General features: G+C 42.3%; 1 protein-coding gene across 2 annotated transcripts in view; it reads left to right on the plus strand.

The window, feature by feature from the left end:
* glra1 (glycine receptor, alpha 1) overlaps positions 1–26,301 on the plus strand; it is a 105,877-nt gene that overhangs the window by 55,822 nt on the left and 23,754 nt on the right. For both annotated transcript variants that reach the window (XM_087176688.1, XM_087176687.1), the window contains 4 exons: positions 9,178–9,401; positions 15,278–15,360; positions 15,925–16,062; positions 24,075–24,289. In XM_087176688.1, the coding sequence (XP_087032814.1) occupies positions 9,178–9,401; positions 15,278–15,360; positions 15,925–16,062; positions 24,075–24,289 (660 nt within the window). The remainder of the gene's footprint in view (positions 1–9,177; positions 9,402–15,277; positions 15,361–15,924; positions 16,063–24,074; positions 24,290–26,301) is intronic.

Here is a 26,301-nt window from a genome sequence, read left to right on the forward strand (position 1 = left end):
GGGGGGTTTCTCTCATTCATTACACAGGAAATCCATTAGTGCTAATATAACTCAACTATCAACCTTCACAGAGCAACAAGGCCCAGAGCAGATGCAGCAACACTTAACCGCAGTGCGTGTGTGTGTGTGTGTGTGTGTGTGTGTGTGTGCATGTGCGTGAGCAGCACCGACGACAACCATGAGCGTTGTTAAAAACAGAGCACGCTCACATGATATACAATACATGACTCCGATGCACTGAGTTCATTAGTGCTGGAAACCTTCTGCAGGCCTCAGGAGCCTCTGACACCGAGGCGACGTCATCGATGGTCGTCGCAGTTTTTAACGTCAGGACGAGTTCACACTGAAATACACAACAATTACATACAGTTGGTTTTTCAGACTCAGTATTTTCAGAATAAATATAATAGGTTTTATTGTTTCTCCAGACTTGTATAAAGCATATAGAAATATATCAACCAAAAAAAAAACAAGAAACAAAAAACAAATATATAAAATGAAATGTCCTTAAACATAGAAAATATTAGTGTGTTTATGTAGAAGCTGATTTTAAAGAATAGTTTTTCTGGGCCTTAAAGGTTACAGTTAAAGGATGGGGCGGTGATAGCTGAAACATGTTGCTGGTTTCACACTTAATGGACACAAAATATGTAATATTTAAAGTCCCTTGCTTAGCAGGTTGAAAATACAACAAATAAAGCAGAGAAGAAGAAAGGAAGGAGGAAAAAGGAAGTGCAGGGAGGTTAAAATGGGGGAACCGATGGGACCGAACAAAGGAGGAGGGGAGGGTATCCCGATGTGAGCCTCCCCAGTAAACACTAACACACACTAACACACACTCAATCTCACACACACACACACACACACACAGAAATCGCTGTACGGAAACTGCTGGCCGCTGCAGATCCTCGTCATGCAGAACAAATTCCAGATTTTCCCTCCTGCAGAGGCCGAATCGATCCTTGTCACAACTGAGGAGGGAGGGGGAGATGGGGGGAAGGAGGGAGATGGGGGACGACTGAGGGAATGAATGTGCAAATATTTTACGAGGAAAAAGTAAAGATATTTTTAAAGATGAAGAAGAAGAAGAAGAAGAAGACAAGGCAGAGGGAGGGACCTGGAGTCTTCTCCTTAAGGCTTCCTGAAAATGTTCACTGGCAATTAAGCTTTCTTCCTTATCTTAGCCTTATATTTAAAGAATCACTTAAACCATTTAACTAAATTACACAAAAGACCTTAGCGACCAAAGTAAAGAAAGGTGTTTCATGTCTGTAAAATCTCTTTCACTGATGTAAATGCCTTAACTTTGTGACTGAGAGAATCTGTGCGACACCCTGAAGTAACTGCCTCAGCTAAGGAGTAATTAAACCTTAAGTCACATACTTAGAAACCTCACGGTGTTTTGTGCAACAGGCTAACAGACTAACGACACACGGTCGGTGCTGAATTATTTCTGGAAAAACAAAAACAAACGACTGAGATCGTCGGATTCATCGGGTTTTATCGAAGCAGAAAATCTATTTTAGAGATTGAAACACAGAGAGAGCGGGAAGCTGAGGACACAGTCACCGTGTTCATCGCAGTGTGTAGCTCTCACTTTAAGGACTACAGTATCCCTCCATCCTCAACACACACACACACACACGCAAACACACACACTAACACACACTCTTACACAGATACTGCTGCTGGGGCTGGAGCCTGGTGATAGATGGAGATGGTAGAATGGCGCAGTGCTTGTTCAAGTCCCGGCGGTACATGGCTTTATTCCTGTTTCAGCGCTCACTTGCTCTCTCTCTCTCTCTCTCTCTCTCTCTCTCTCTCTCTCTCTCTCTCTCTCACTCACTCTCACACACACACACACACACATGCAACCCCTTCTGTCTCTCGCCCTGTCATTCGTTTTCTCCTTCCCCCACTTCCTGTCCTTCTTCTTTCTTAAAAAAACACACGTACTCAAACCAACCTCGCTCACTTTATATCTCCCTCTGACTCTCTCTGTACAACACACACACACACACACACACACACACACACACACCCTTTTTACATACGAATTAAGGCTGACAGGACCAAGAAAAACAGAAACTCTAGACGTTTATAAAAGTACTGATTAAACAAAATCATTTAAAAAGTCAAATTAAAAGTGTCCTACTTAAATCTCTTTAAATAATTCTTGATCCAGATTCATGTAACATGCATATTTCTTATTATAATAAGCTGAAAGCACAATTTCTAAATTCAATAATAAAAGGAAGTAATTTAGAAAACTATAAAATTCACTTTTAAAATTTATATATTGACAATAATAATATATATATTGACAATATATTTTCTTATCCATATTTTCTTGGCTTTTTTCTTAACTTCTAATATTAGATATTTTCTATTGTGTATCACATTTCTATAGATGTCCAGGTCAGATATGAGGCCTATAATAAATATTTATTATATATTATACATGACTATATATGAAGTCTTGTGCTCTCAGCTCTCCGTCTCTTCGTTCACCTCAATCTCTCTCTCTCTCTCTCTCTCTCTCTCTCTCTCTCTCTCTCTCTCTCTCTCTCTCTCTCCTACACACACACACACACACACACACACATATGAACAGGCTTTCTTTACACAGTGTGAAGTATTACATCCCTCTCTCCTCCCCCTGTTGTAAACAGTCGTGTTTGTCGTCAATATCACTGGATAATCGAGTCGCCAGAGGACGTCTTAATGTAAACGTCTTCTCTCTTAAAGGAATTTTAAAGCCCAGGTGGGCGGGGCGTGGCTGGAGGGGGCGGTAACTACTTAGTTGTGACATCACAAAGTTCCAGAAGTCCTGACGGCTGGTTTTAAGGCTCAGTTTCTGAATACAAGCTGTGTGCATTTCTCTGTGGACTGAGGCTTTGATACTTTCACAGTATTAATACAGAACCTGATCTGATCTGTAATCACGCTACACATGGACACAGACCTTTATAATATATGGGAGCTTTAATGATCAGTTAAATTACTTGGAAATCTCAGAGAATTAAAAAAAGAAAAGAAAAAGTAAACAATATTTATGCCACGTGCAAAACTGTCCTCTAGAAATTACATTTGTATATTTCAAAATTGTCTGTTAGTTAGATTTTTCTTTTATAGAACATTTATAGAATGAACATTTTCCAGTTTTTATTCTGCACTTTCTGTAGCCACATGACACCAGGTCGCACAGGTTAAACCTGAGGTGTCACAGCTCCACATGAGGTGTTTGTTGTTTTCGTCCTCTAAGTTTCCCGCCTTTTTATGTGTTACTGCATCACCTGCGCGCTCTGATGCATCAGCACTTCTAGAACGGTCAAACCTTTCATTTATTAAAATCACCTCAAGATCCAGAGAGATGTTTCCTGTTTTAAATTGAACCGACGTCCCACGGTGTCGCTGCTGCTGCTGCTGCTGCTGCTGCTGCTGCTGCTGCTGCTAGTGATGATGTTTATTTTGAGGCCACACGGTGAAAACAGCGTCTCCCTCTCTCTCAGTGCAGCGTTTGTCTGAGCGCAGCAGATGTGCTGCCATAGTGCTGGAGCCTCCGTAACCTCCTACCTGCTCTTCCTACCTGAGCGGCATCCAGGGAGCCAGCAGGATGTCCTGACAGGCGTGGAGTTAGAATATGTCTGCAGCTCTTTCTGCAGTTATTGCAGTTGTTGTTGTTGTTGTTGTTGTTGGAGGAAGGAAGAAGATGAAGAAGAATAAGAGGAGGAGGAAGATTGCAGTCTTTCATGCGTGGTTTACTGCCTGAGTTTAATACATGCTGAAATGAGTGTGGTATTGTGTAAGTACAGCATTTCCTCTGCTGATGGTTTCATGGCGGCGTGGCAGCAGTGGATGGTGATTTCAGGGTAGCACTTAACAGTCCAGCGGCCTTATGTTAGGAGATTAAACCACGAGTACGAACCTACAGACGTCACCGCACATATGCCGACGTCCTGCGGCACTTCTCCATTTTCAGGAGGAGGACGCGTTCGGGATAAAGCTGCCTCAGTGGCAACGACTTTTTTTTAAATGATTGAATTAGTTATTCCCAGAAATCATTCATTTTCTCCCTCAAATTACTTTTCGCTCATTTGAGTCCTAGAATGCAGCGTGGTCCATTTCTTCCTCTGGTTAATGCACTCAATGTCCGTCCAGCCGAGGTTTTATGGACCAAATGGCATCCACTGTCCACTGAAACAATTAAAAGCTCAAACCATTAAATGCTTTCAAAGGACGTCAAAAAAGCCAAAACTGCGAGTATCTCCAGCTCAGAGTGAAGACGTGAAAGGATCAGAGCTGAATCAGACGCCAATCACACAGTTTTTATTTGGATTAAACTGTTTAAACAGAGAAACTGTAAACGACCAAAATGTAAACCGCAGATCGGCTGTTATCATTCCTACAATCATCTAAATGTAGTTTAATACAATATATTAGACTACAACTAATATTTTATAGTCTTATAGAAGCTTTGGTTACAACAGTATCATCTGTAAACGATGTCAATAAAATCTATCTTTTGATTTGTGATCAGATGTTATTGAACTCTTTGCTTCAATGGGAAAATAAATACATAGTTTGAAGGAAGTCAAAGGAATTAAAATTCTAAAGGAATTAATAAAAAAATTATTAAGCCCATAATTAATAATGGTTAACTTTTAATTTATGTAAATTAACTTTGAAAATTCAGACAGTATTTACCTAAGTGTCTTTACATTGGACGTGAAAAGAAACGGCTAACCTGGCTAGCTAAATTAGAAACAACAGAATTAAACCTAAAATAATATTTTGTTTGTCGTCGCAAATAATTCTACAGTTGGATTTGGCAGAAGGAATCTCCTTCCAGCACATAAAGGCACAGAATCAGATGGATTTAAACCAGAGCTTCAGACGCATGAGCAGAAGAAGCTGTGGAGGAGAGCTGTGGCTTCACTGCTGGCGTTAGACGATGAGGTTATAAAGGCCACAGAAAGCGCAGGGTGGGAGTGAGCTGGTAGATGATCAGATTTGTAAAGGTTGGCTTTGTGATTTCTAGACTTTGACTAGTTTATTCCCCTTGTAAGAAAAATAGCTGTGATAGCTGAATACATAATTCTCTTAGCGACTCAATTTCTGCTCGACTTTTGCTCTTTCCGAGCTGCTGCCAAACTGCAGGCGGGTCACTGACTGATGATCCTGGCGTTGGCTTTCACTCCTCTCCTCTGTATTCCCCTCGTTCGCCCTCTCTCCCATCAACACATCCCTGCGCCATTTCAGGTTGTTTATCATGTTCTCGAGCAGAAGAAAAGGCGACTCATTCATGAAAGGTCAAGCTCATTTGTTTCATGTGAGATATTCAGTCTAATAAACAGTGATAAACGGCAAAGGGGTCTCGCCGAGGCTGATTGCCATGTGGCGTTATTTCACACACACTCGCACACATGCAGCACCGTGGCTGATTGCTCCCTTAAATGCCACCCGCCGAGGCTGCTGGCATGGCCGCGCCTCGTCCCGGCGATGCGTTTCTGCTACGCCGTGCGGCTTAATGACGGCTCCAGCCCGGACGAAGTGGCCCGGCTCCATATTCTGAGAATAATTGACAATTAGGGGGATGGAGGGCCGAGCTAAATGCCACCCCATGCTGAATAAAGATTCTGCGTCTCTGATTGTGAAACGGCGAATGGAGTGGTGGAGGGGTTATACAATAAAGCTCTGAGGGAACAGCAGTTAATATCTTCCACCTGGATTGATTGTGCTGCACATACAGAGCATGTACAGAGCTGCATGAGACGGAGAGCAACAAGGAGATGATGAAATGCTCCGTTCTCCACACGCACATGTTCATGTGATGTCTGTGTGGACTGTAGTTGGTGTAATGCATCTCCTGGCTGCCGACGGCGACCAGTCTCAACCTTTACCTCATGCTAATCCCGACCGTCAGAACTGCCCTTCGAAGAGGTGAGGCAGGATTGGACGAAACGTCTCCCCTACCCCAAACAACGTTGTGTTTTCTTGTCGCTACGGAGACGGATTGTGCTCAACTTACACAATCGCAGAAAGCGACAAAAAAAGACGACCATCCGCCTACGACAGAGTCTGCAGAGGGAGAGGGAGGCGGACGGTTGGGTCAACAAAACATCAGATTGCTGTTGTTTCTCTGAACCTCGATCGTTCCCGAACCGTAACCAAGCAGTTGTTATTGTTGCCATGGTAACAGTGGTCCTCTCACCTTAATCAAGTTCTTATTTTAAAACCTAAGCAAACCTTAACCAGAGCGTTGTCGCATCATACAGCAGATTTATTTTTCTCAGCTTTCACTTCTAAAGGTTTTGGAAAGCACAAGACAAGATGGCGTCATCCTAGAGACGGATCAGAAGACGCATCTTCCTCGCCTCCTCGTTTTGTTTAGACGACAACGACGCTCGAAGCTCGACTTAATATTTCCCGTAACACGTTCTCACTTTCTAAAACTCAGATTGGTCCTCACAACGATGGAAGAGAAGGAGTCCACACACCTGTGCACACACACATGCAGTCAGACCTGTAGGAGATGTATTGATCTTCCTCTTTCAGTTAAACATTGGAGGCTGAAGGTCTTAAAATCGCCTGGTGGAGGTTTCGATTCCACACATTGCGGTTCGGATTTAACCTCCATCAGCTCCGACTCCAGCTGGATTAAAACCCTTCTATCCGAATCTTCACCGATCCATATCAGGAAAGCAAAGATCAGCAGCTTTCAGGGTCAAAAGTCAAACATCTGACCACACACTTATTTGTACAGGACGTACCGTGCATCACACGAGGGTTTAACGTCACAGACGGGACTTGGACTTTGGAATATTTAAGCTAAACTAAATCTTTGGCTCAAGATTTCTCTCCTGCCTCCATTTGACATGATTTTAAGAAGTTTTGTGGGATTCATGAATGTTTCGAAAATTTCTTTAGAAAATATTTGTGGGTATTAGGGGCCAGAGTATGAAGCCTGCAGTATTAAAGTAGCTTTGAAGTAGTATTGATACCAGGCTTCAATACTGGAGTATCACCGTCCCCGCAATCCCTGTATCCACTGTGTTCATCCATACTACTACTACTACTACTCCTAAATTATCCACTGGTTTTCATGCACACACACAGAATGAGCTGTTTCTTTTTTTATTATTATATTTTAAAATAAAGAGAAGATTCATGGATGAGACGTTTTGATATTTTGGAAGGACAAGGAAAGTGCTTAACAGCAACTAACCACGGTCAAATATTGCAAACAAAGAAAGGAATTGATCCCCTCCCAGAGTTAAGACACCAATTCATTAAATCAGCTATACACCCTGGACAGATCGCCACTCTCTACCACAAGTTAAAAAGCCTGTGATTTGCTACACGATGACAACATTGGTTGGCCTCATCCTGTTGCGACAGTAATAAAGTTTTGCTTTTGTAGTTTTTCAATGCAAAACAGAGCTGTGCGCCTCGATCTTCGGGTAAATCCTATCTTGCGGACAGTGTTTGCACCCGAGCATCAGAAACAACTGCAGTTATTTATGCCGCTGCTGCTTCGTTTTTTACCTAAAATAAATCCTTCATAAACCCAACGGACGTATTCCTCAACATCTCTTCTCTGTAGGATCTGTGAGATTGAAATACGGTACATCCGGCCCAGAGGCCTCGTCTTAGAAACATGCTGTACGGAGCGATTTATCCTCTGTTCATCCATCCCTCTGTCCGTCTGCTGTATCACTCCATCTCCCTGTGCAAGACTGAAGAGGCAGCAGCAGCTCAGTGACCTTCAGCTTCCTTCCACACATTTTTTTTGTTTGTTTTGTAACAGCAACCGTAGTTTAAGCGCTTCAGAAACAAATCTTTCAACAAACTTTTATCAATAAAACAACAGGAAACAAAAGCCTCCAAGACTAAAAAAAAAGAACAATATGAATGTAGGGTTTTTTAAAAGAGTGGATTGTTGTGGACTCTGAGGCAGCAAACACACGGATGAGGGGGAAGATCTCGGATAAAGCTTGAAGCCACAACAATCTCTTACATTCACATAAAGCAGAAAATGACATATGGATGAAGAGCCGTAACCACCTGCTCATCGAACCGCGAAATCCTGTCCATCACTCCGTCTCTTTGTCTGCCGGTATCTGTCGACCCTTTTCCTCCGTGTGGAGTTACAGCATCTTGACTCAGCAGTGCAATGACCCTTGACGAGCCTTTTTTTTTCCCTCCCTTTTTCATCATCTTTCCTTTTTCTTTTTCCTTTTTTTTAAGGGAGCATCTCCCCCGCGGAGACTTCTTACCTCCTCCTGCTCAATGTGTTTCATGGAGTTATGCTTTCTAACTTGTGCTGTTTCGTTGTAAATCAATTTCTGAGCCGAATCAATTTCCCCTCCAACCCGTCTCGTCTGCCTGGCGGACGCAGTCGTGGGCGGAGAGAGCGCCGGTGCTAGTGATGGGATAATGTGAGCTAAAAGATGAGAGGTGGATGTGTGGTTGATGCATTGCGTTCTGCTCCTGTGGGTGTGGACATTATTCTCCCATTGTTTCTTCTCTGCTGATAAATTTCCTTTTGCGTAATTGCTGAATGTTTGAAGGAAGTATAAGGAGCTCTTGCTCTCTTGATTCAAATCTGACATCGAATTGTTGATGTTTGAACGGCAGTGTTTTGGTGTCAGGCTTCAAAACCCACAGAATAAGTCGTTCCATCACTGATAAGATTTTTCCTCATCTTGTTGTCCTCTTTTCTCCGACACCAGTTTGAGAGCGTTGTAGAACGACCATTGATCTGACTAATTTCTGATACGGATATATCAATACCTCACACCTCACTTCCGTTGTGTTGCGGGTTTTTGCAGCGGGTTTCTTCAGTTGAAGTGTGTTGAGCTCTCAGGGCCACCGTACACGTCGCTTGCTTCCACCACAAATTGTATCTGTCAGTCGTCAGTTTGATCATTTTGGAAAAGAACCTCTCTCCTCTGAGAAACGACCACAGTGGCCTTCAAACACCCGACCGCTGCTCGACCTCTGACCTCCTGCAGTCTCTCTCTGTTGGAAGCAAATAGACATCCCATCATTTTAAAATCATTGGATGCTCTTAAAGTAGCTTCGTTGTGAGTAATGTTTGTCAGTAAATATGTGATCATCCTTACTCCGCCGTTCATCTGCAGTAAATAAAATAAACTCTCCGTCTTTTCCCAGGACTACAGGGTGAACATCTTCCTGAGACAGCAGTGGAACGACCCCCGGCTGGCCTACAGCGAGTACCCCGACGACTCGCTGGACCTCGACCCCTCCATGTTGGACTCCATCTGGAAACCCGACTTGTTCTTTGCCAACGAGAAGGGCGCCAACTTCCACGAGGTCACCACCGACAACAAGCTGCTGCGCATCTCTAAAAACGGCAACGTGCTCTACAGCATACGGTGAGTGGAGGAAGTGTGAGAGAAAGTCGGCGTGCGTCCATCTATGAACGCACTGTTGAGTTAATGAGTTAATTTTAATGAACTCAGAGAAACTGAACCATGATCTTATGTTTGTGCCTTTTTCTAATTATTGTGCAAATGGCCACAACTTTTAATAGGAAATACTTGCACATTTAATAAGATGTGGTTTTGCATGTGCGTTTTATTAAGCACCCCAATTTATTTTTAAATGAAACTCATTTCAGATAAACAGAATTATGCTGTCACACGTCATCATTATCCTTAATCCTTAATTTCTTCCCAATTAGCTTCTGTATTTCTGCGTCTTGTTCAGACATGACCAGCAGAATTAGAAACCGCCGCACCTTGAACATATTTGTAGAAAGATAATTTTAAAAAGGCGCGAGAGGAAGAGAAAAAGTTTTAAAGATAAAGGAAGTTTTGAGGTTTTATTGGAACAAGTTTTAAAGCTGTGATGGACGATGGAGAGCGACTCTCCGGCTCAAGAGGCCTTCATCCGCCGCTTCAGAGTGGCTCTTATTGCGTCAGAGCTGGAGGTTTTTATTTCCTCCTTGGCTCTTGATTCCTCCCTTCTTTTCTTTTTTTTTCTTTGCATCTCCACCTCGTCCCTTTCAAGGCTCTCAGAGTTATAGCCGCCCTCAGCCGACAAAACCTTTCAGCCTGCTGGTGCCTCCTTCTCCTCCTCGCTTTTATTGCCTCTGCTCAGGGGCGAATGAGAAAGCGTTGCAGAGGCCGCGGTAATCTACTCAGCCTGTTAGTATTCCAGCGGCGAGCCCGATCTGTTATCAACCTCAGTTTTCACCTTCATGTCCAGCAGGAGGAGGGAGCGAGATTGGTCCTTTATAAATATCGTCAGGAAAGGGATGAACCCCGCACTCTTCCTCCGCTGCGTTCATTTTTTAACTTGACAACATCAGAATGAACCCTCCGTTGATCAGCCTGATCTCGGAGGCGACGAGGCGGCTCGGGGTATTAAACCGTCCAGAGGGAAGGGGGGGGGGGCAGGAAAGTGGTGCCTTGTAAATGTTGTTTACTCTCTTTTTTTGATGTTTATCGCTCAACGGGGGGGGGGGGAGTCGTGACCGATGGCCGCGTCTCCTCCAAGATGAAAGTGAACTTTTTGAGATTGGACAGCCAGATTCACGTGTTTAGTCCAATCTCCTGCGGCGCTTCAAACAGACACGCAGGGCTTCCTCTGAACTGATGCGCTGACCCACGTGATGCACGTGGAGAAAGCTACGATGAATTCATTTAATCGTGTTGTCATTCAGTGTTTTCTCTAAAATGAAGAAGATATATAGGGAAGATTAAATGTGAGAATTTATTATTAAATTTTTCATATTTTTTTCTGGCTTTGACTTTTGTTCAAAAGCTTAAACACGTTTACATTCATCTCATAAAGACCGTAAGTGGTCATGTGATGAACGACTCTCCTGTCAAAGTTCCACCAAACATGGAGGAAACCCGAGACTTTGACACCAGTGGTTTATTTTTTGACGCACTCGCACCTGAACCTTTAACCGAGCCTCAAACACAAGGACGACCTTTCACAGCATCACATCATTTATGCATTAGCTGTTTTTACACTTTTACAAGTGACATCAGTCGCGTTATAGAGACGCTCGTGTGTCAGTGTCACTGTGGAACAAGGACAAGTGGCACATTTTATCTCGTAGTTTAGACTTTCAACTTCTTCTTTGGATTTTTTTATTTGTCCTGCAAGACAGATGACACACAGTAATACTCACAGACCGAAACATAAAATACACAAATCATAATAAAATGCAGGAAACATAGAAATAAAAAGAACGTTAACACCTACATTAAATTACATTAAATACAGAATAATGTACAATGATAATAAGATTTATTTATATAGCACCTTTGAAAACACAGTTACAAAGTGCTTTACAAGACGAGTTAAAAATAAACAAACAAAAAGATTAAATATAGTTTAAAGGTTTTACAACACTGGGGAGGAGATGTAAGAGAAAAGTATAATAATGAGCTTCAGTAAAAATTAGATAAAACTGTTTTTAATTGATTAATTGATAGGATAAGAAACAAGAGAATCATTTAATATACGTATATTTTTTCTGAGTAAAAAGAAGAACCCACATATTATTATTACTTAATATAATATTTATATTTAATATCAGACTGTTTGATTTAAAGGAGAGATTTTCAAACTGTGAGGGTCGAGAGTTGAAGGGAGAAGCAGAGGTGCATGCTGGGTTTCTAAAAATAAAGAGACATTAGTTATTGTAGTTTATTCCTCTGACTCGGCTGCTCACCAACACGTTCAGCAGCTGGAGCTGAAGCAGAGTGTGTGACGCGGCTCATGGAGGCAGTTAAGGCACTTATAACGCCCCGAGCCTTGACTACTGAATTTGCATCAAAAATTGAACTGAGGCGTAACTCAATCTAATATGAACACACAGACATGATATTCATATTTTTATATTCAGTCTAAATTTAACTTTCCGAGGAGATCATCTTCTCCAATGTCCACCATGAATAAATATCCATAAATTCCCTTAAAAATCGTAGAAAAAAGACTCATTATAACTCCAGAACTCCCCTGAGAATCTTCACATTTTTAAGTTTTCTTCAGTCAGTTTTAAAATGATCCAGTGATACTTCTCTGTGCGAACACAAACTGCTAATAGCTCATTTGGAATACTTAAAGTGACAGAACAAACATAGGATAAAAATATAGAGCCCAAGTTAAAACATTATAGTTTATTTTGAGCTCAGAATTTTAATAATAAAATAAAAATAAGAATAAAATAAATCCTGTAGTCTTTAATGTCACCACTCTCCTGTTCAAGTGGTCTCAGACTTGTGGCCCCCACTGTTGAGCTGTGCCTCTATCCTGCAATAGTAATGTACTAGCACAAAAGCAGCTGCAGGGTTTGAGGTTCAACTCCCTCTGAAGCAGCGGCAGCACAAAGCAAGGCACTAACTTTGTCAGCATTTGGCATCGAGGTGTCACGATGCAGCAGCAGACAGAAACCACAGCGCTGAGTCGCTCTCTCTCTCTCTCTCTCTCTCTCTCTCTCTGGGAGAAAAAGTGGGACATCTGTGGAGACTACGTTATGTGTGTAATACATATTCAGCATTCTGTCAGGGACGTGTAACAATGTGCAAACGCCGCAAACTTTATTCGGTACATCAGGCCGACTGGACGTGTGTGTTGTAACAGCGGGTCTTCCTGTTAGAGCAGAACAGAAGGGCTGAGCGTGTGCAGCGAAATCACCTCGTGCACGTCGCGACAACCTGCTGACAGCTCAGACTCCGCAGAGATAAAACCGGAGCTGGACTCGATCCGGTTTTTTTTAAAAACAGTTTTTGATTCAGAGACCAAGTCCAGTTGTGGTGATGTACTATTTGAGCATTACCTGTAAAGTCATACGACAGGTAACAAGCTCCCTGACTGCCACAATGTATCACTGAGCAAACAGCAACAAAGTGAAGCCTAGCAGTTGCAGTGCATTGTGGGAAATGACAGCAATGTTAAATAATGTATTTAAGATGGACAGTAAACAATATCTTGCTATATTAAGGCTCAAAGTTTCATTACTGGCAGCAGAAAAACAATCTCGCTTCGAGGTCCATTTAGTAGCTGCAGCTTTCAATTGTATAACAAGGTCTTCATCAGCAGATGGAGTTGAAAGATGTTTGAATTTCCCGTTTTGTTCTAGCACTTTAAAGGCTTCAGAGAGGTTCAGAGTTCATTCTGTGACAACTGGGTAAATTCAAGATCATGGGATTCGATCGAAAGCTCCGGAACAGCTACTAAATGGACCTTGTTCTCTCAAATCTGGGGGGGGGTTGTCTTTATTTTGATACACACAGTCTTGCGTTGCTGTGAGGCTTTGTGTGGGTATTGATGCCAAATTGCTAAATCGATTTATTATTGAACAATTATAAAGTAGGAAATCTGCCATCATTAAAAAAACACAAATAAGCAACAATTAAATACATTTTTAACAACAATAATAAATCGATAGTGATTTTATTTCTAAATGGTTTAGTTTTTTTTTTAAACAGAGATGATTCTGCGGTGTCCATAATCTCACATAAACCGGCAGCTAGTTTTACAACAGGAAATGTGGCGGTCTAACGGGCATGGAGCAGTAATAGTCTGGAAACATATTTTATTTTTCCGGTGGTGGATATCTCATTTTGAAATGAAAGTCTTTAATTTCAGTAATGCATCATATCAGTAATAAAAATGCATTTTCCATTAATTTCTAAGGGGGGAAAAAAAGTTTAATTTAGCGTTGATACATTCCCTCCATGTGACAGCAGTAATTAATTTTGCTGCCTGAGACTCAGAAATCTAATGTGTCACCACGACGACGCGGGACCGGCTTCCCTGAACATTTTAATTTTCAGGGTCTCACGGATCAGCCTTGCATGAAACAAGATTCATTCCCATGTTGCTGCACGCCTGCTCAGCCACAGGTTTTCATCCTGTTAGTCCTCCAGCAGAGAAGAAGAAGAAGAGCTGAGGTTTGCAGGGAGACTGTGACCTCTAACGTCACGTTTCTCTGAGGCGGAGGGTTTTCTGTTGCCTTCCCCAACACTGATTATCATGTTGGGGAAGTGAGTGAGAAAAGGTAATGAGTGAATTATTGATATAAATGATGAGATAATTCATTCAGTCTGTTTGAGTGAGTTAAAGGATGTCGAGTAGTTTTTAGTAAATGTTACTCTAACAGGAGGAAATAATGCATTTGCTGGGGACTATATTCAGTGGCGGATGAATACTCATATCACCAGACTCACTATTTTTTAAAGCTCGATGGGAGAGGAGGCTCTGAGCCTCTCTTCTGATTGGCTGACTGTTTTCTGAGTGACCCAATAAAAATATAGCAGATTTCAGGTAAATAAACACTCAGAGAAACCAAATCCTGCAAGGTTTGGATGGTGGGTCCAGGTGGGCGGGGCTTGGTGACTGCTTTGTTGTGACATCACAAAGTTCCAGAAGTCCTGACGGCTGGTTTTAAGGCTCAGTTTCTGAATACAGGCTGTGTGCATTTCTCTGTGGACTGAGGCTTTGATACTTTCACAGTATTAATATAGAAGTTAGACCTGATCTATAATCACACTACACATGGACACAGACCTTTTTATTATATTGACCTTTAATTTTTAAGAAGTAGTACCCACAAGAAGAGCCCAGAGCGACTTCTTCAGACAGTCTTCAACCCAAAGATACTCAGTTCAGTTAAATTCAATATTGATTCAGTTCATTCGATCAATATTACATTTACACAGGTGATCCCACAGAGAGAGACAGCGAGTCGCCACATTGGAGAAGCTTGAAATCTGATGAATGACTTTAAAATGATTCCACCACATTGATTTTAGATCACTGATTAATTGACTAATTGTTTCAGTGGCTACTAATCCAATCAAATCTGTTTTTATCGAACGTTTTATGTCTTCATCAAAACAACTCAAGTTGCTTCTATTTTCATCAAATCTGTTCTTATCATTTAATTAGTTTTCATTCAAATCTGGGACATTAGTCAGATAATACGACAGTAATGAATTAAGCCATTGTTTACTTTGTATTCTTCATTAGTCAGTGTGGATAACAGTGGTGACACAACAGTGGTATTTTTAATGCCCAAAAAACTGAGAAACATGTTCATTTTTATCCATTTAAAACATCCTGGTCCGTCAGTGTTGGGCACGGCAGCCTGGCACTGGCTGGTTGAGTAACGCTGATAAAGCTCTGGATAATCCTCTTAGTCTAAGTGATGCTGCGTGTGTGTGTGTGTGTGTGTGTGTGTGTGTGTGTGTGTGTGTGTGTGTGTGTGTGTGTGTGTGTGTGTTTGCAGAATAACACTGGTCTTGGCCTGTCCCATGGATCTGAAGAACTTCCCTATGGACGTGCAGACCTGCATCATGCAGCTGGAGAGCTGTGAGTAATAACAAACACACACACACACACACACACACACACACAGTGAGGGGTACGTGGAGAGCATCAGTCGATCAGTCACTGAGCAGCTGGCAGGGCGAGAGATATGATATAGATTTCTTGTGGCCTTTTCATTCTTTGAGGAGACGTGAGAGGAATCAGAGCGGCAGCAGCTGAATATCAAAGAGCTCTGTACTTCCGCAGAGCAGGTCAGTGATCACAACACAGGAAGAACAACACCTCGCTCACTGATACTCGATGTCAGGGCTGATTCTAAAGCTTCAAAAGGAAGCGACAGATACTGAGAAGCTTGATAAAGTCACTGTCTGACAGCGGGGACACGTGTTTTAAGCTGTGAATTAATATCCGCACTGATCAGCTGTGAGTTTACCTCGTGTGAGAAGGTCTTAAAGGAACAGTGCAGGTGGAAGTTTCCTCCTGTTGCCTGCAGGTGTCGAACCTCTCACCGGACGACCCTGCACCCCGACCACAGAAAGAACAAAATAAACGATCCACACACCAATTAAAACAGTCTAACCTCCTGTTCCCTGCTGCCTCCTCCAGTCGGCTACACCATGAACGACCTCATATTCGAGTGGGACGAGAAGGGAGCCGTGCAGGTGGCTGACGGCCTGACGCTACCTCAGTTCATACTCAAAGAGGAGAAGGACCTGCGCTACTGCACCAAGCACTACAACACAGGTGAGTTGGGCCGAGATGGTCCGCCCTCTCTCTCTCTCTCTCTCTCTTCATTTTCCACCTGTTGTTGTCAACGCTGCTGAAATCTTCATCTTCATCCTCAAAGTTTTTATCTTTTCGAAAACAAATGGAAAAAGCTGCAGTGGTGGTATTAACCTCAGTCTCAGCCGATCTGATCACAGGTAGACAGAAGAAGTCCAGGTGTGAACACAGTTGAGATCCGATCCGAGCCCACAGGTGGAGCTTTTCAAACGCTGCTTCACCGACACTGCCATAATCAAAAGGGTGCGTTTGATATATGTTGCAGTGAGAGGAGGATGGCAGACAACTGTTACACGTTGTTGGAAAAACACTGTTGTGTGTTTCTCAGGTTATAAAAACATGTTCCTCCTTCTCTCTCTCTCGTCCTAGTCCTCACCTCACTCTGTCTTCTTTCGTACTCGTTTTTATTTTCATTTTCTGTCTGTTTCTCTCCAGGCTTTGTAAAAGAAAAAGAGGGAATAGAACGAGGGATGTCTCTCCGTTTAATAAAGGGAGAATATTATTGAAATTCAGACGTGGAAAATCACATATTCTGTGAAATAAAGAGAGGGAGATGTTAGAAATGTTTTCCTGGAGACAGGGCTGAAATCCTGTGTGAGTCAGACACAGAATTTCATTCTTATTGGAAAGTGTGAAATGTGGAAATAACTGAAATGGAAATGCGTATTCCCCAAATGTTTTTATTTCCTCCCAGTGTCATGAAACTTTCAGTGTGCCTCCAAAGTTTGTTTCAGCCACAGACTCAGAAATAACTGCTGATTTATTCACTTTTCTTTTCTTTTTTTATTTGTTTTCTGGGCAAATAATCATAAAAAAAATGTGAAAATACAAAAAAAAATGAAGGATTCAGTGTAAAATTGAGGAAAGGGGAAACAGAGAATGGTCAAAGATAAATAGGATTAGAGATTAGAAGACAACAGAAGAGGACAAAGAGAAATCTGCAGAAAAGAATAACAAAGAGGAGAGAATAGAAGAAAAGATGCGGAGGATTAAGAGAAGAATAGAAGGTACTGGAAGGAAGGACGGAGAGAAAGGACTGTATCATGTCATGTGAAAAGGAAACTGAAGAGCAGCAGAAATCAGAAAAGAAAAACACGAGCGAGGAGAATCTAGCCGAGGACGGGAGGAGGAGGAGGGGGAGACGGGGGCGTCCGCCACGCTCTGTTTCTCCCTCCAGGTCCTCCAAGTGTGGCTGAAAACCATCTGTCCGGTCCACCTCGCCAGTCCACAATTCTTACACTCCAGAGAAAACACACCATCTATAAATATAAAGAGTATCTGGTTGAACCGGACAGAGAAGATACGAACTGGAGCAGAGCCGGTTCTGTTGAAACGTTCAGGAAATTAACCTTCAACGTCACGTGCACGGCAGACATGCAAGTCAACACCTCTACCCAACATCCTTCAAAGTATTTTAATCATTTAATTTGATTAAAATAATTAACATACTGCTGTTGTTTTATTCTCATATCAAAGTTCTATTAGCATCACAGCTTTACAGAGGCTGCACAGTTTTAATATATATATATTACATTTTATCATTGCATTATTATGCTTTTATTTTGAAATTATTATAAGATATTTCAACTTAATTCTGAAAATCTCACGTCTATTTCCTCTTGTTTGGTTCCTCCTTAAATTAGGTCCAAAACATCCATTTGCAGGAACCACAGGAACATAGAAGAACAGTGTTCTCACAGCTAGACTTTATTCACATGAAAGCATCGTGACGTGTTTCTGTGACGCCGCCCTCCATTTTGTTTTCTGATCAATAAAAACAGAAGTGAAGCGAAACAAACTTCTCAAGGAAACTTTCCTCTGCAAAGATACAAAAAAATGACAGGTCGCATTAAAATCCATCTCCAAAACATCAAGCCACTGGTCAGTGTGTGTGTGTGTGTGTGTGTGTGTGTGTGTGTGTGTGTGTGTGTGTGTGTGTGTGTGTTTGTGTGCAGCTGGCTGATTAGTTCAGATTCAGAGCCATCACTCACACAAAGGTTGACGTCTGCTGTCGCCGCTGAGGAGATGAATGATCCACCTCCAGACGAGGAGCCTTGACACGGCTCAGCACCGACACACACACACACACACACACACAAACACTTAAATCCATATCCTCATATATGCACGCACAATGAATAGATAATCCACAGTTTGTTATATAAATACATGTAAGTCAGTCTCGCCCCGTGTGTGATTCCTTTTATGGTATTTCCTGTTTCGAAATTAAAATTGTCCCCATAGAAATGAATAGGTGAAATAACTTGTCAATCCATTTGATCGGACGCCAATAAAGTAGAAATATCTACTTTATTATCAGCAAGTTTTGTTCAGTTTGTGTTCGATTATGACAAATTTTCCATATTAAAAACAAGTACCATCGTCATAAAAACCTGACAATAGTGTAATAAGCATAAACACACTTAAACCTGTGAGGTCGACAGATGTTTCTGTTAATATCTCTGCGATAATACAACGTAGAAATATGATTTAAATGTTGTTTGAATCTGTCGACTCTCCTCTTTCCCGTCTGTATTCTTGTGAGATCGTACGTGTCTCACATCCGGAGCCAGAAGGCCTCGAAACAGGCCTCGAAAATCTGGTTAAAGTAGAGTGACAGACAACACTCTGACTCAGTGATATTACAAAATGTCAGTTTAGGCATTTATTATAGATTTATCTTCTATTTTACTCATATATCGCATTATTTTTATGAGCCTAAGAAGAAGCATTTAAAAGATAAATTTAAGAAATAATGTAGAAATACAGAAAATATCCTCCATCCAAATAAAACATGAAGGAAAATTAGATAAATTATTATTATGAGTTTGAGGCTCTTCCTTGTTTTAAGAGCGTCATTATTTCAGTTTGTGTTCAGATGAAACATATTCCTAATAAAGTTGGATTGAATCGACTTGTCACTAACAAACACAGATGACTCCGGCGCAGGAGCAGCTGCGGTTTACTGTGGACCTGAAGGGGATTTGAAGGCCACACATACACAGGGTGTGAGACGGGATGTTGCCTCACGGTCCCTTAACTGTCTAATCCAGGACTGGCAGCATATCATCGCTGTCCTGTGAAAACCATGTATCTCCAGTAGGTCAACTTTTCATGAATGGGTTTTAATTGGAAACTAAAACGGAACAATAATTTCTCTTGATCGTGAATTTTAGTCGATTAATTTGGAGATGTTTTATTGAAGCAAATAATAAATGTCCCTTAAAACCAAAACTAGGAGCTAGAAGAGGCTGAAAGGCTCTGCAGAGATTCAAGGCGACTCCTGTCAGATCTGACTACAACCAGTTTAAACCTCGTTTCTTTTTCTTCATGAATTCTTCAAGGACAATTTACTCCCTTCGCTTTCTCCCTTTCCTTTTCTTGTATTCCTGTTTCTGCCCCTTTCTCATCTCATCTCCGGCCCATTACTCACCAGCCATGCTGCTGCTCCTCTGTGACCGTGTCCACGTACATTTGTGCGCATTTGTGCACAAGTGTGTGTGTGTGTGTGTGTGTGTGTGTTAGCGTGCCCGGTTGAGCGTGCACACGCCTCACTGCTTCCCAATCAAGCTCTAAGAGGGAATTAAGGTGTCGTTTTTCCTCAGATTTATTAGCTGCAGTCTATTGTGACTCTCTCTCTCTCTCTTTCTCTCTTTCTTTCCTCCACTCTCACTGACTCTTGTCTTTTTCTTATTTCTTTCCATCCCCCCATCCTCCCAATACACACACACACACCTACACACACACACACACACACACCCACACACACAGAAAAAGCCCTGTTTGAAATACTAATTACGGTTTCTGCTGCATTGCAGGGCACCTTTGTTTTCAGGGCTGCTGATATGTTTGTGGTGTGTTTCGGTACGAGAGGTGTTTACACCCAAACACACACACAGACACACAACATGATGCATTCGCACAAACCTTAATCGACATCTAACATGTTTGATCCCATCCTCTACCACAACGTTAAACCTGGATCTGAATCTCGTCCTGAAACCAGAGACGACTTCGGCTCAGCAGCCAGTTTCTACTGTTTATCTCTCATTTGTCTCGATGAAAAAATAACATTATGTGGCCGTGATGATCCTCCAGGGTCGTCTCAGAGCAGTGGTTCCCAACCTGTGTGCTGTGTGGGCCGTGAAGGTATTGCAATTGAGCCGACAAATCATTCGCAAAAAATGCAAAAAATCCCCTCTGTGAAACGAAAAAGAAAAATTGAGCTTCCCCTTCATATTGTTGTCTGTCACGTTTCCTGCGAATTCAGCCACAGATACGCCCCCTTTTAAAGTAGCTATATGTAAGTTTTGTCACTGCTACAAAGCTAACGTTAGCATCCACAGCTGTTTAATTACCAGTTGCGAGTTCATCATCGAGCTTTATTCCTTTACTCACCGACAGCTGTGTCCAGCTGTGGAAAGAAACACCAGTGTTGACTCTTGTCTCTATCACGTTTTTTCTCCTACTGATGTTAGCATGCTAACCAGCTAGCTCCAGCGCATCCCATCACTTTCTGTATCCTCCAATCTGCCCTGAAGACCATCACTGATGAAACCATTTAACACAGGGCTGGTTTCAGATGTTTTCACTTTGTAAATCTGTCCTCAGTTAATGTCCTCACTTGCCAACAGCGTCCTCTGTCTCAGATGATATTCTCAAAGTTTTTCACCTTTACTGGATGGATGGTCGTTTAGAAACAGGCAGGAAACAAGAGGAGAGAGAGTGTGCATCATGCTGCAGGGGTCCCACTATGGACCTCAACACAAATCAACCCTCACACACACACACACACACACACACGCACACGCACACAGAGGGTCAGTGAAGGAATGGATTTTAAAGTGATATACACATAAGAACACACACAATGACTGGAATCAATACGTGTGTGTGTGTGTGTGTGTGTGTGTGTGTGTGTGTGTGTGTGTGTGTGTGTGTCCAGAAACATGGACACACACACACACACACACACACACACACACACTCAGCCCCCACAGTGAGATAGGGGCCCGGCTGAATAATTTCAATCTTCTTATCAGATGGAAAATATGGACAGCACTTAAAAGCTCTGAAGTGTATCACAGCTATAAATCAAGTCCATCCTCATCGACTCTCCTCCTCCTCCTCCTCCTCCTCCTCCTCCTCCTCCTCCTCCTCCTCTCTTCCTCCTCCTTCTGCTGTCATTTTCTCCTTCCCTCTTTCCCCCTGTCCTCTCATATCTTCCTCTCCTCCTCATCCCTCTCTCCTCTCGCTCTAACGTCACATTTCCTCCACTCTCTGCTGCCTTTTCTCTGCTTTCCCGATCTTCTCCTCCTCTCCCTCTCCCTCTTCAGTCTTTTAGGGTTAACTCTAATTGATGAGACTGCCTTCCATTGATCTTGTTTGATTAAATGGATCGTCGGCCATCTTGCTCTCTGGCTCTCTTGTGGTTTATTATGAGGCTCGGGGCACTTATTACATTACGGAGAAAGAGGGATTTTTTCTTTTTTTTTGCTCTTGCTACTATACTGCAATGTAAATAAGCCCACTGCAGAGTGTGTTAATTTAATTATCTGTTGCAGATTTTCTTGTTTTTATAAAGAAAATTTCACTTTCTGTGTTTCACATACCAAAGCATGTGTGCAGTATTTTCAGTAGCACATCTATATTTTCATTTTTATCCAGAACCATGTGTAGCCCGTTCGATGAAATAGAGTATTTGTTGCTATGAGCAGTGATAGGCGTCATGAAAAGACCTACACCTATAGAAACCTGTGGCAGGTGGTTGCTGGGGGGGGTGCGGTGAATTAAAAAAACAGTAAGGTGTGTTGGTGAAAGGTGAAAGTCTTACGAGGGAGCGAAGAGGCAGGAAGTTCGTTTGCTGTGATGTCATCACTCCTCCCACGTGGCGACGAGCTGCGAACCGCCTTTCACATCACTATAGCAACGAGCGAGTGGCGCCGTAAATCCAGAACCTGGCATCCCGTGTTTGTTTTTCAAATATTCAACATGTTTGGTTTCATTTGATTTCCGGGGGGGGGGGGGGGGGGTTCTGGGTATTTGTGTGTCTCTCCGGTTTCCCGCCTGTGATTTACACTTGGCTTAGTGTGCGTGCTGGAGGAAGATGACATTTTGTCTCAGAGTTGTCAACGTCTTCCTTTTCTTTTTCCCGCTCTGGCTCATCCTTCCTTTTCACTGTCACTCCAACAACTCCTCCTCCTCCTCCTCTCCCCCTTCTCTCGCTCCCTCCCTCATCATTTCCACCTGCTTTTCCAGGGGACAGGTCTGTGTCAGTGTTTAGATAATGTGCCCTTTCAGATGGAGATGTCAGGGAATTCAGAAACACACTTCACTGCTAATGGAGCCGCACCGCCTCAGGGAAACTGTTGAAAGAACATTTTGTGCTTTTTACGTAGAGTTTAAACATCGACCAGCGTTATTATTTCTCTCTCTCTATCTCCTGCAAACAACCTCGTGTTCTTGATGTCTCATTTCCAAACGAGACGTCCACGTTGAAAAACAGGACACCCGCTGAGACGAAAACGACTGTCTCCATGAATATGAAACTGAGGTGTGAATATCTTTGAAGCCACCTCATTACAAAATAATAACCTTTTTGGAAGGTGCAACCATCTCCGTTCCTATTACAACGCTGAACCCCAGAATAGATTTAAACTAAATGGTTTTGTACCTTTTTATAAATCATGATGCTGCTTTTAATTTTCACAGACATAAATCTTTAGAGCTCAAACTTTAATGTTGAAACAACGGCACCTTCTCTGTCAGCTTCTACTTTACCTCAGTCATCTCTGTATAATTGACTGACTAAGCTCATGAAGCACGTGTAGATATGTTTGAAGATGATTTTTTGTTTGCTCAAGTGTTCATGTTTCACTAACTCACACTTCTTTTCATGTATTTTCCTGATCCTTGAGTTTTTTGTCCATACGTAAAGACAAAAGACTCTTCTGCTGTACTGCATAGTAAAAAGTCATTATTTATTTATCGTCTATATACAGTTTATGTCTTTTACCAATATGTTTTAATAGTACAAACAAACAGCGACTGAAAAACTAAAAATAAAGACTAGTCACAGTTGGCCAACGCTGCTGCTGGTTAAAAGTCTATTGTTTTGTAGTTAAAATACAGGAAAACATATTGAAACCAACTGATACTAAAAACTCTTTGCAGAACAGAAACAATTTTTCTATTTTCTAGTAACAACAGGTCGGTGAGCCAATCAGAAGAGAGGATGCTCTGAGCCTCTCTTCTGATTGGCTGACTGTTTTCTGAGTGATCCAATAAAAATATAGCAGATTTCAGGTTTAAACACTCAGAGAAACCAGATCCTGTAAAGGTTTGGATGGTGGGTGCAGGTGGGCGGGGCTTGGTGACTGCTTCGTTGTGACATCACAAAGTTCCAGAAGTCCTGACGGCTGGTTTTAAGGCTCAGTTTCTGAATACAGGCTGTGTGCATTTCTCTGTGGACTGAGGCTTTGATACTTTCACAGTATTAATATAGAAGCAAAAACACATTAAAACAATAAGCAGGTGTCTATATGTTCAGTATAGTAGCAGATATTCATCTATTTTAGAATATGGACAGAAATTTATCTAATAAGTTTCAGCTTTTTTCTAGAAAGACAAAAACTCTCTCTGACGCTCTCGTTTCCTGAGGATCTCTGAGTCTTGTTCTTTTGTTCAGCAGGTTCATTTCCAACTACAGATAAGTGTGAGTGTAATGGTTTCCAGCGACAGTGTGTTCACCAGAGGTCAGATTGCCAGAATGTCATCAGAATAATAATCAGTTAAATTTTCTTTCTTTAATCTGGCTTTTCCTTTCATTCCCCTCAACACCCGGTTTCCTCCAAATCATCCATCAAATGTTTCTTGCTACTTCTCTTCTTCTAAAAATCTCTCCCTCATTGGTAATAAAAAAAATTAAATCTTCTCTATTCCCTCCTTTCTTCCTTGTTTCCCTCCTCCTCCAGGTAAATTCACCTGTATCGAGGCTCGTTTCCACCTGGAGCGTCAGATGGGTTACTACCTGATCCAGATGTACATCCCCTCGCTGCTCATCGTCATCCTGTCCTGGGTTTCCTTCTGGATCAACATGGACGCCGCGCCCGCCCGGGTGGGTCTGGGCATCACCACCGTGCTGACCATGACCACGCAGAGCTCCGGTTCCAGAGCCTCCCTGCCCAAGGTGAGGACAAATCAAACGCACCTTTCAGCGTCGGCGGCTGAGGAGAGAAAAAAGACACAAACAAAGACATGAGGGAGAAATTAAAGATGTCCTTTCATTGACATATTTATGTTTGAGTGGATGGAGAGGGGGGAGACAGAGGGAGGGAGGGAGGGAGAGAACGATGGAGGGGAGGAGAGACGTTCAAGACAATGATGAAAAAAAAAACTTAAAAAACAACAGAAATCTTTTTCCTGAGACGGATTTTCAGATTAAAGGGGGAAAAATGCTCTGTGTTTGCGTGAGCCAGTAGGATTGTATAATTATGTCCAGGGAAGCTGTAATCCCCAACACACACACTCACACACACTCACACAGACACACACACACACACACACACACGCACACACACACACACACACATACACACACACTCTCTGTTTGTTGACATTAGGTGCTTCATGCGCTCTAAAAATTGAACAAGTGAACCGTGATTCCTCTGCAGTTCAGCTGTCACAATAATGATCACACAGCACAGCTGAGCTTAGGTAGGCATACTGCTCACACACACACACACACACACACACACACACACACACACACACACACATCTGAGAGTGTGTGTGTGTGTGTGTGTGTGTGATTGATAGAAGACACACACACCTAAACACACAGCTCTTTTCACATGTCACAGAGGACTGCTGCACCGTGTCAGGCAAAGAAGAAGAAGGAGGAGAGGAGGAAACTAGAGAGGAGAGGAGACGAGTGGAAATGAAATAATGAAATAAGAGAGGTGAGGTGAGGAGAGAGAGGAGAGGAGGAAATGAGAGAGGAGGAGGAGAGGAAGTTGTGGATAATTTAGCAGAGCCGTCCATGTTAATGTTATTGCACAAGCCACTGACATCAGGTTGTGGCACCAGTTCACCTGGAGACGACAGTGACGATCAGGTGACCTGACAACACTGTCTCCTACGAATGAGACGTTCATGCAGCAAATACGTTGAGAAGGAAACATAATTGCAGCCAGGTAAAGATTTTTGTTATTGGTGTAACGAGGAAATGTAGTTAATTAAGTCGTTTGATACAGAAAAACTTTGTTTTCGAGGAGACGAGGTTGCAGCAGAAACTGTGTTTGGCTGAATATACAGTATAAACACTTATTGGAATATAAGATGAATAATAATGGTCAGAGCAGAAGGACTGACTGACTGACTGACTGACTGACTGACTGACTGACTGACTGACTGACTGCTGCAGTCCTCCACTGTCTTCTTCCTCTTCTTCTCTGAACATTGTTCTGTGAAGCATGAGTTCAGAAGCGCCTCTGCAGGCCGCTGGTCAGTTTGTCTGTCAGGAGCGCTCAGCCTCACAGAGACGGGACGGAGCGGGGGGACCGGCTCAGCCTCCGCGGTACCGGCACCGGGCCGACGCTTTGACTCAGCGATCTGAACCTCAGTAGATACATTTTTTAATTAAATCTTGATTTTTAATTTGTGGCTTTTCCGTCTGCCAAATTTTAGACGTCTTGAATGCTCATTAAAATTTAAACAAAAAACAAAAAGCTTATTTCATCTTATTTCTGATTGTAAACATTAACCACTGGAGAAAGTTATAAAGCTACAAATTGGCAGTAAAACAAAAAGACCCCCAGGAAATATGTGACATGATATCCAATAATTAGATGCACCCACTCTCCCTCCGTCTGCTTCATCTACTTCACTTTGTGCTTTACTTTTCCTCACTGCCTTTCAACCGACCCCAGGGGACGATGTATCGTGTGTTTGTGCAGGTTTAAAAGGTTGTTTCATGTGTATGAGTTTATGATTTTTGAATCTGCATGTTCTCCCAGTGACCAGAGAAATCCACAATAACATACTAAAGCAGCAGAGACAGTTTCCAAAACTCCTGAAAGTGGAAATCTGCCTCCAACTCTGTTCTATGTGTCTCCAAATCATTTTTATCGTGCTCTTAAGCTTTTAAAAAGCTTGTTATGGTTCTGTGGCTGCTCATACTTACTGTTTCACACAAAAGCA

Source organism: Seriola lalandi, unplaced genomic scaffold (genome assembly GCF_002814215.2).
Source record: "Seriola lalandi dorsalis isolate HSWRI2012SDOR001 ecotype SW California unplaced genomic scaffold, Sedor1 jcf7180002054565, whole genome shotgun sequence".
Taxonomy (NCBI): Eukaryota; Metazoa; Chordata; class Actinopteri; order Carangiformes; family Carangidae; genus Seriola; species Seriola lalandi.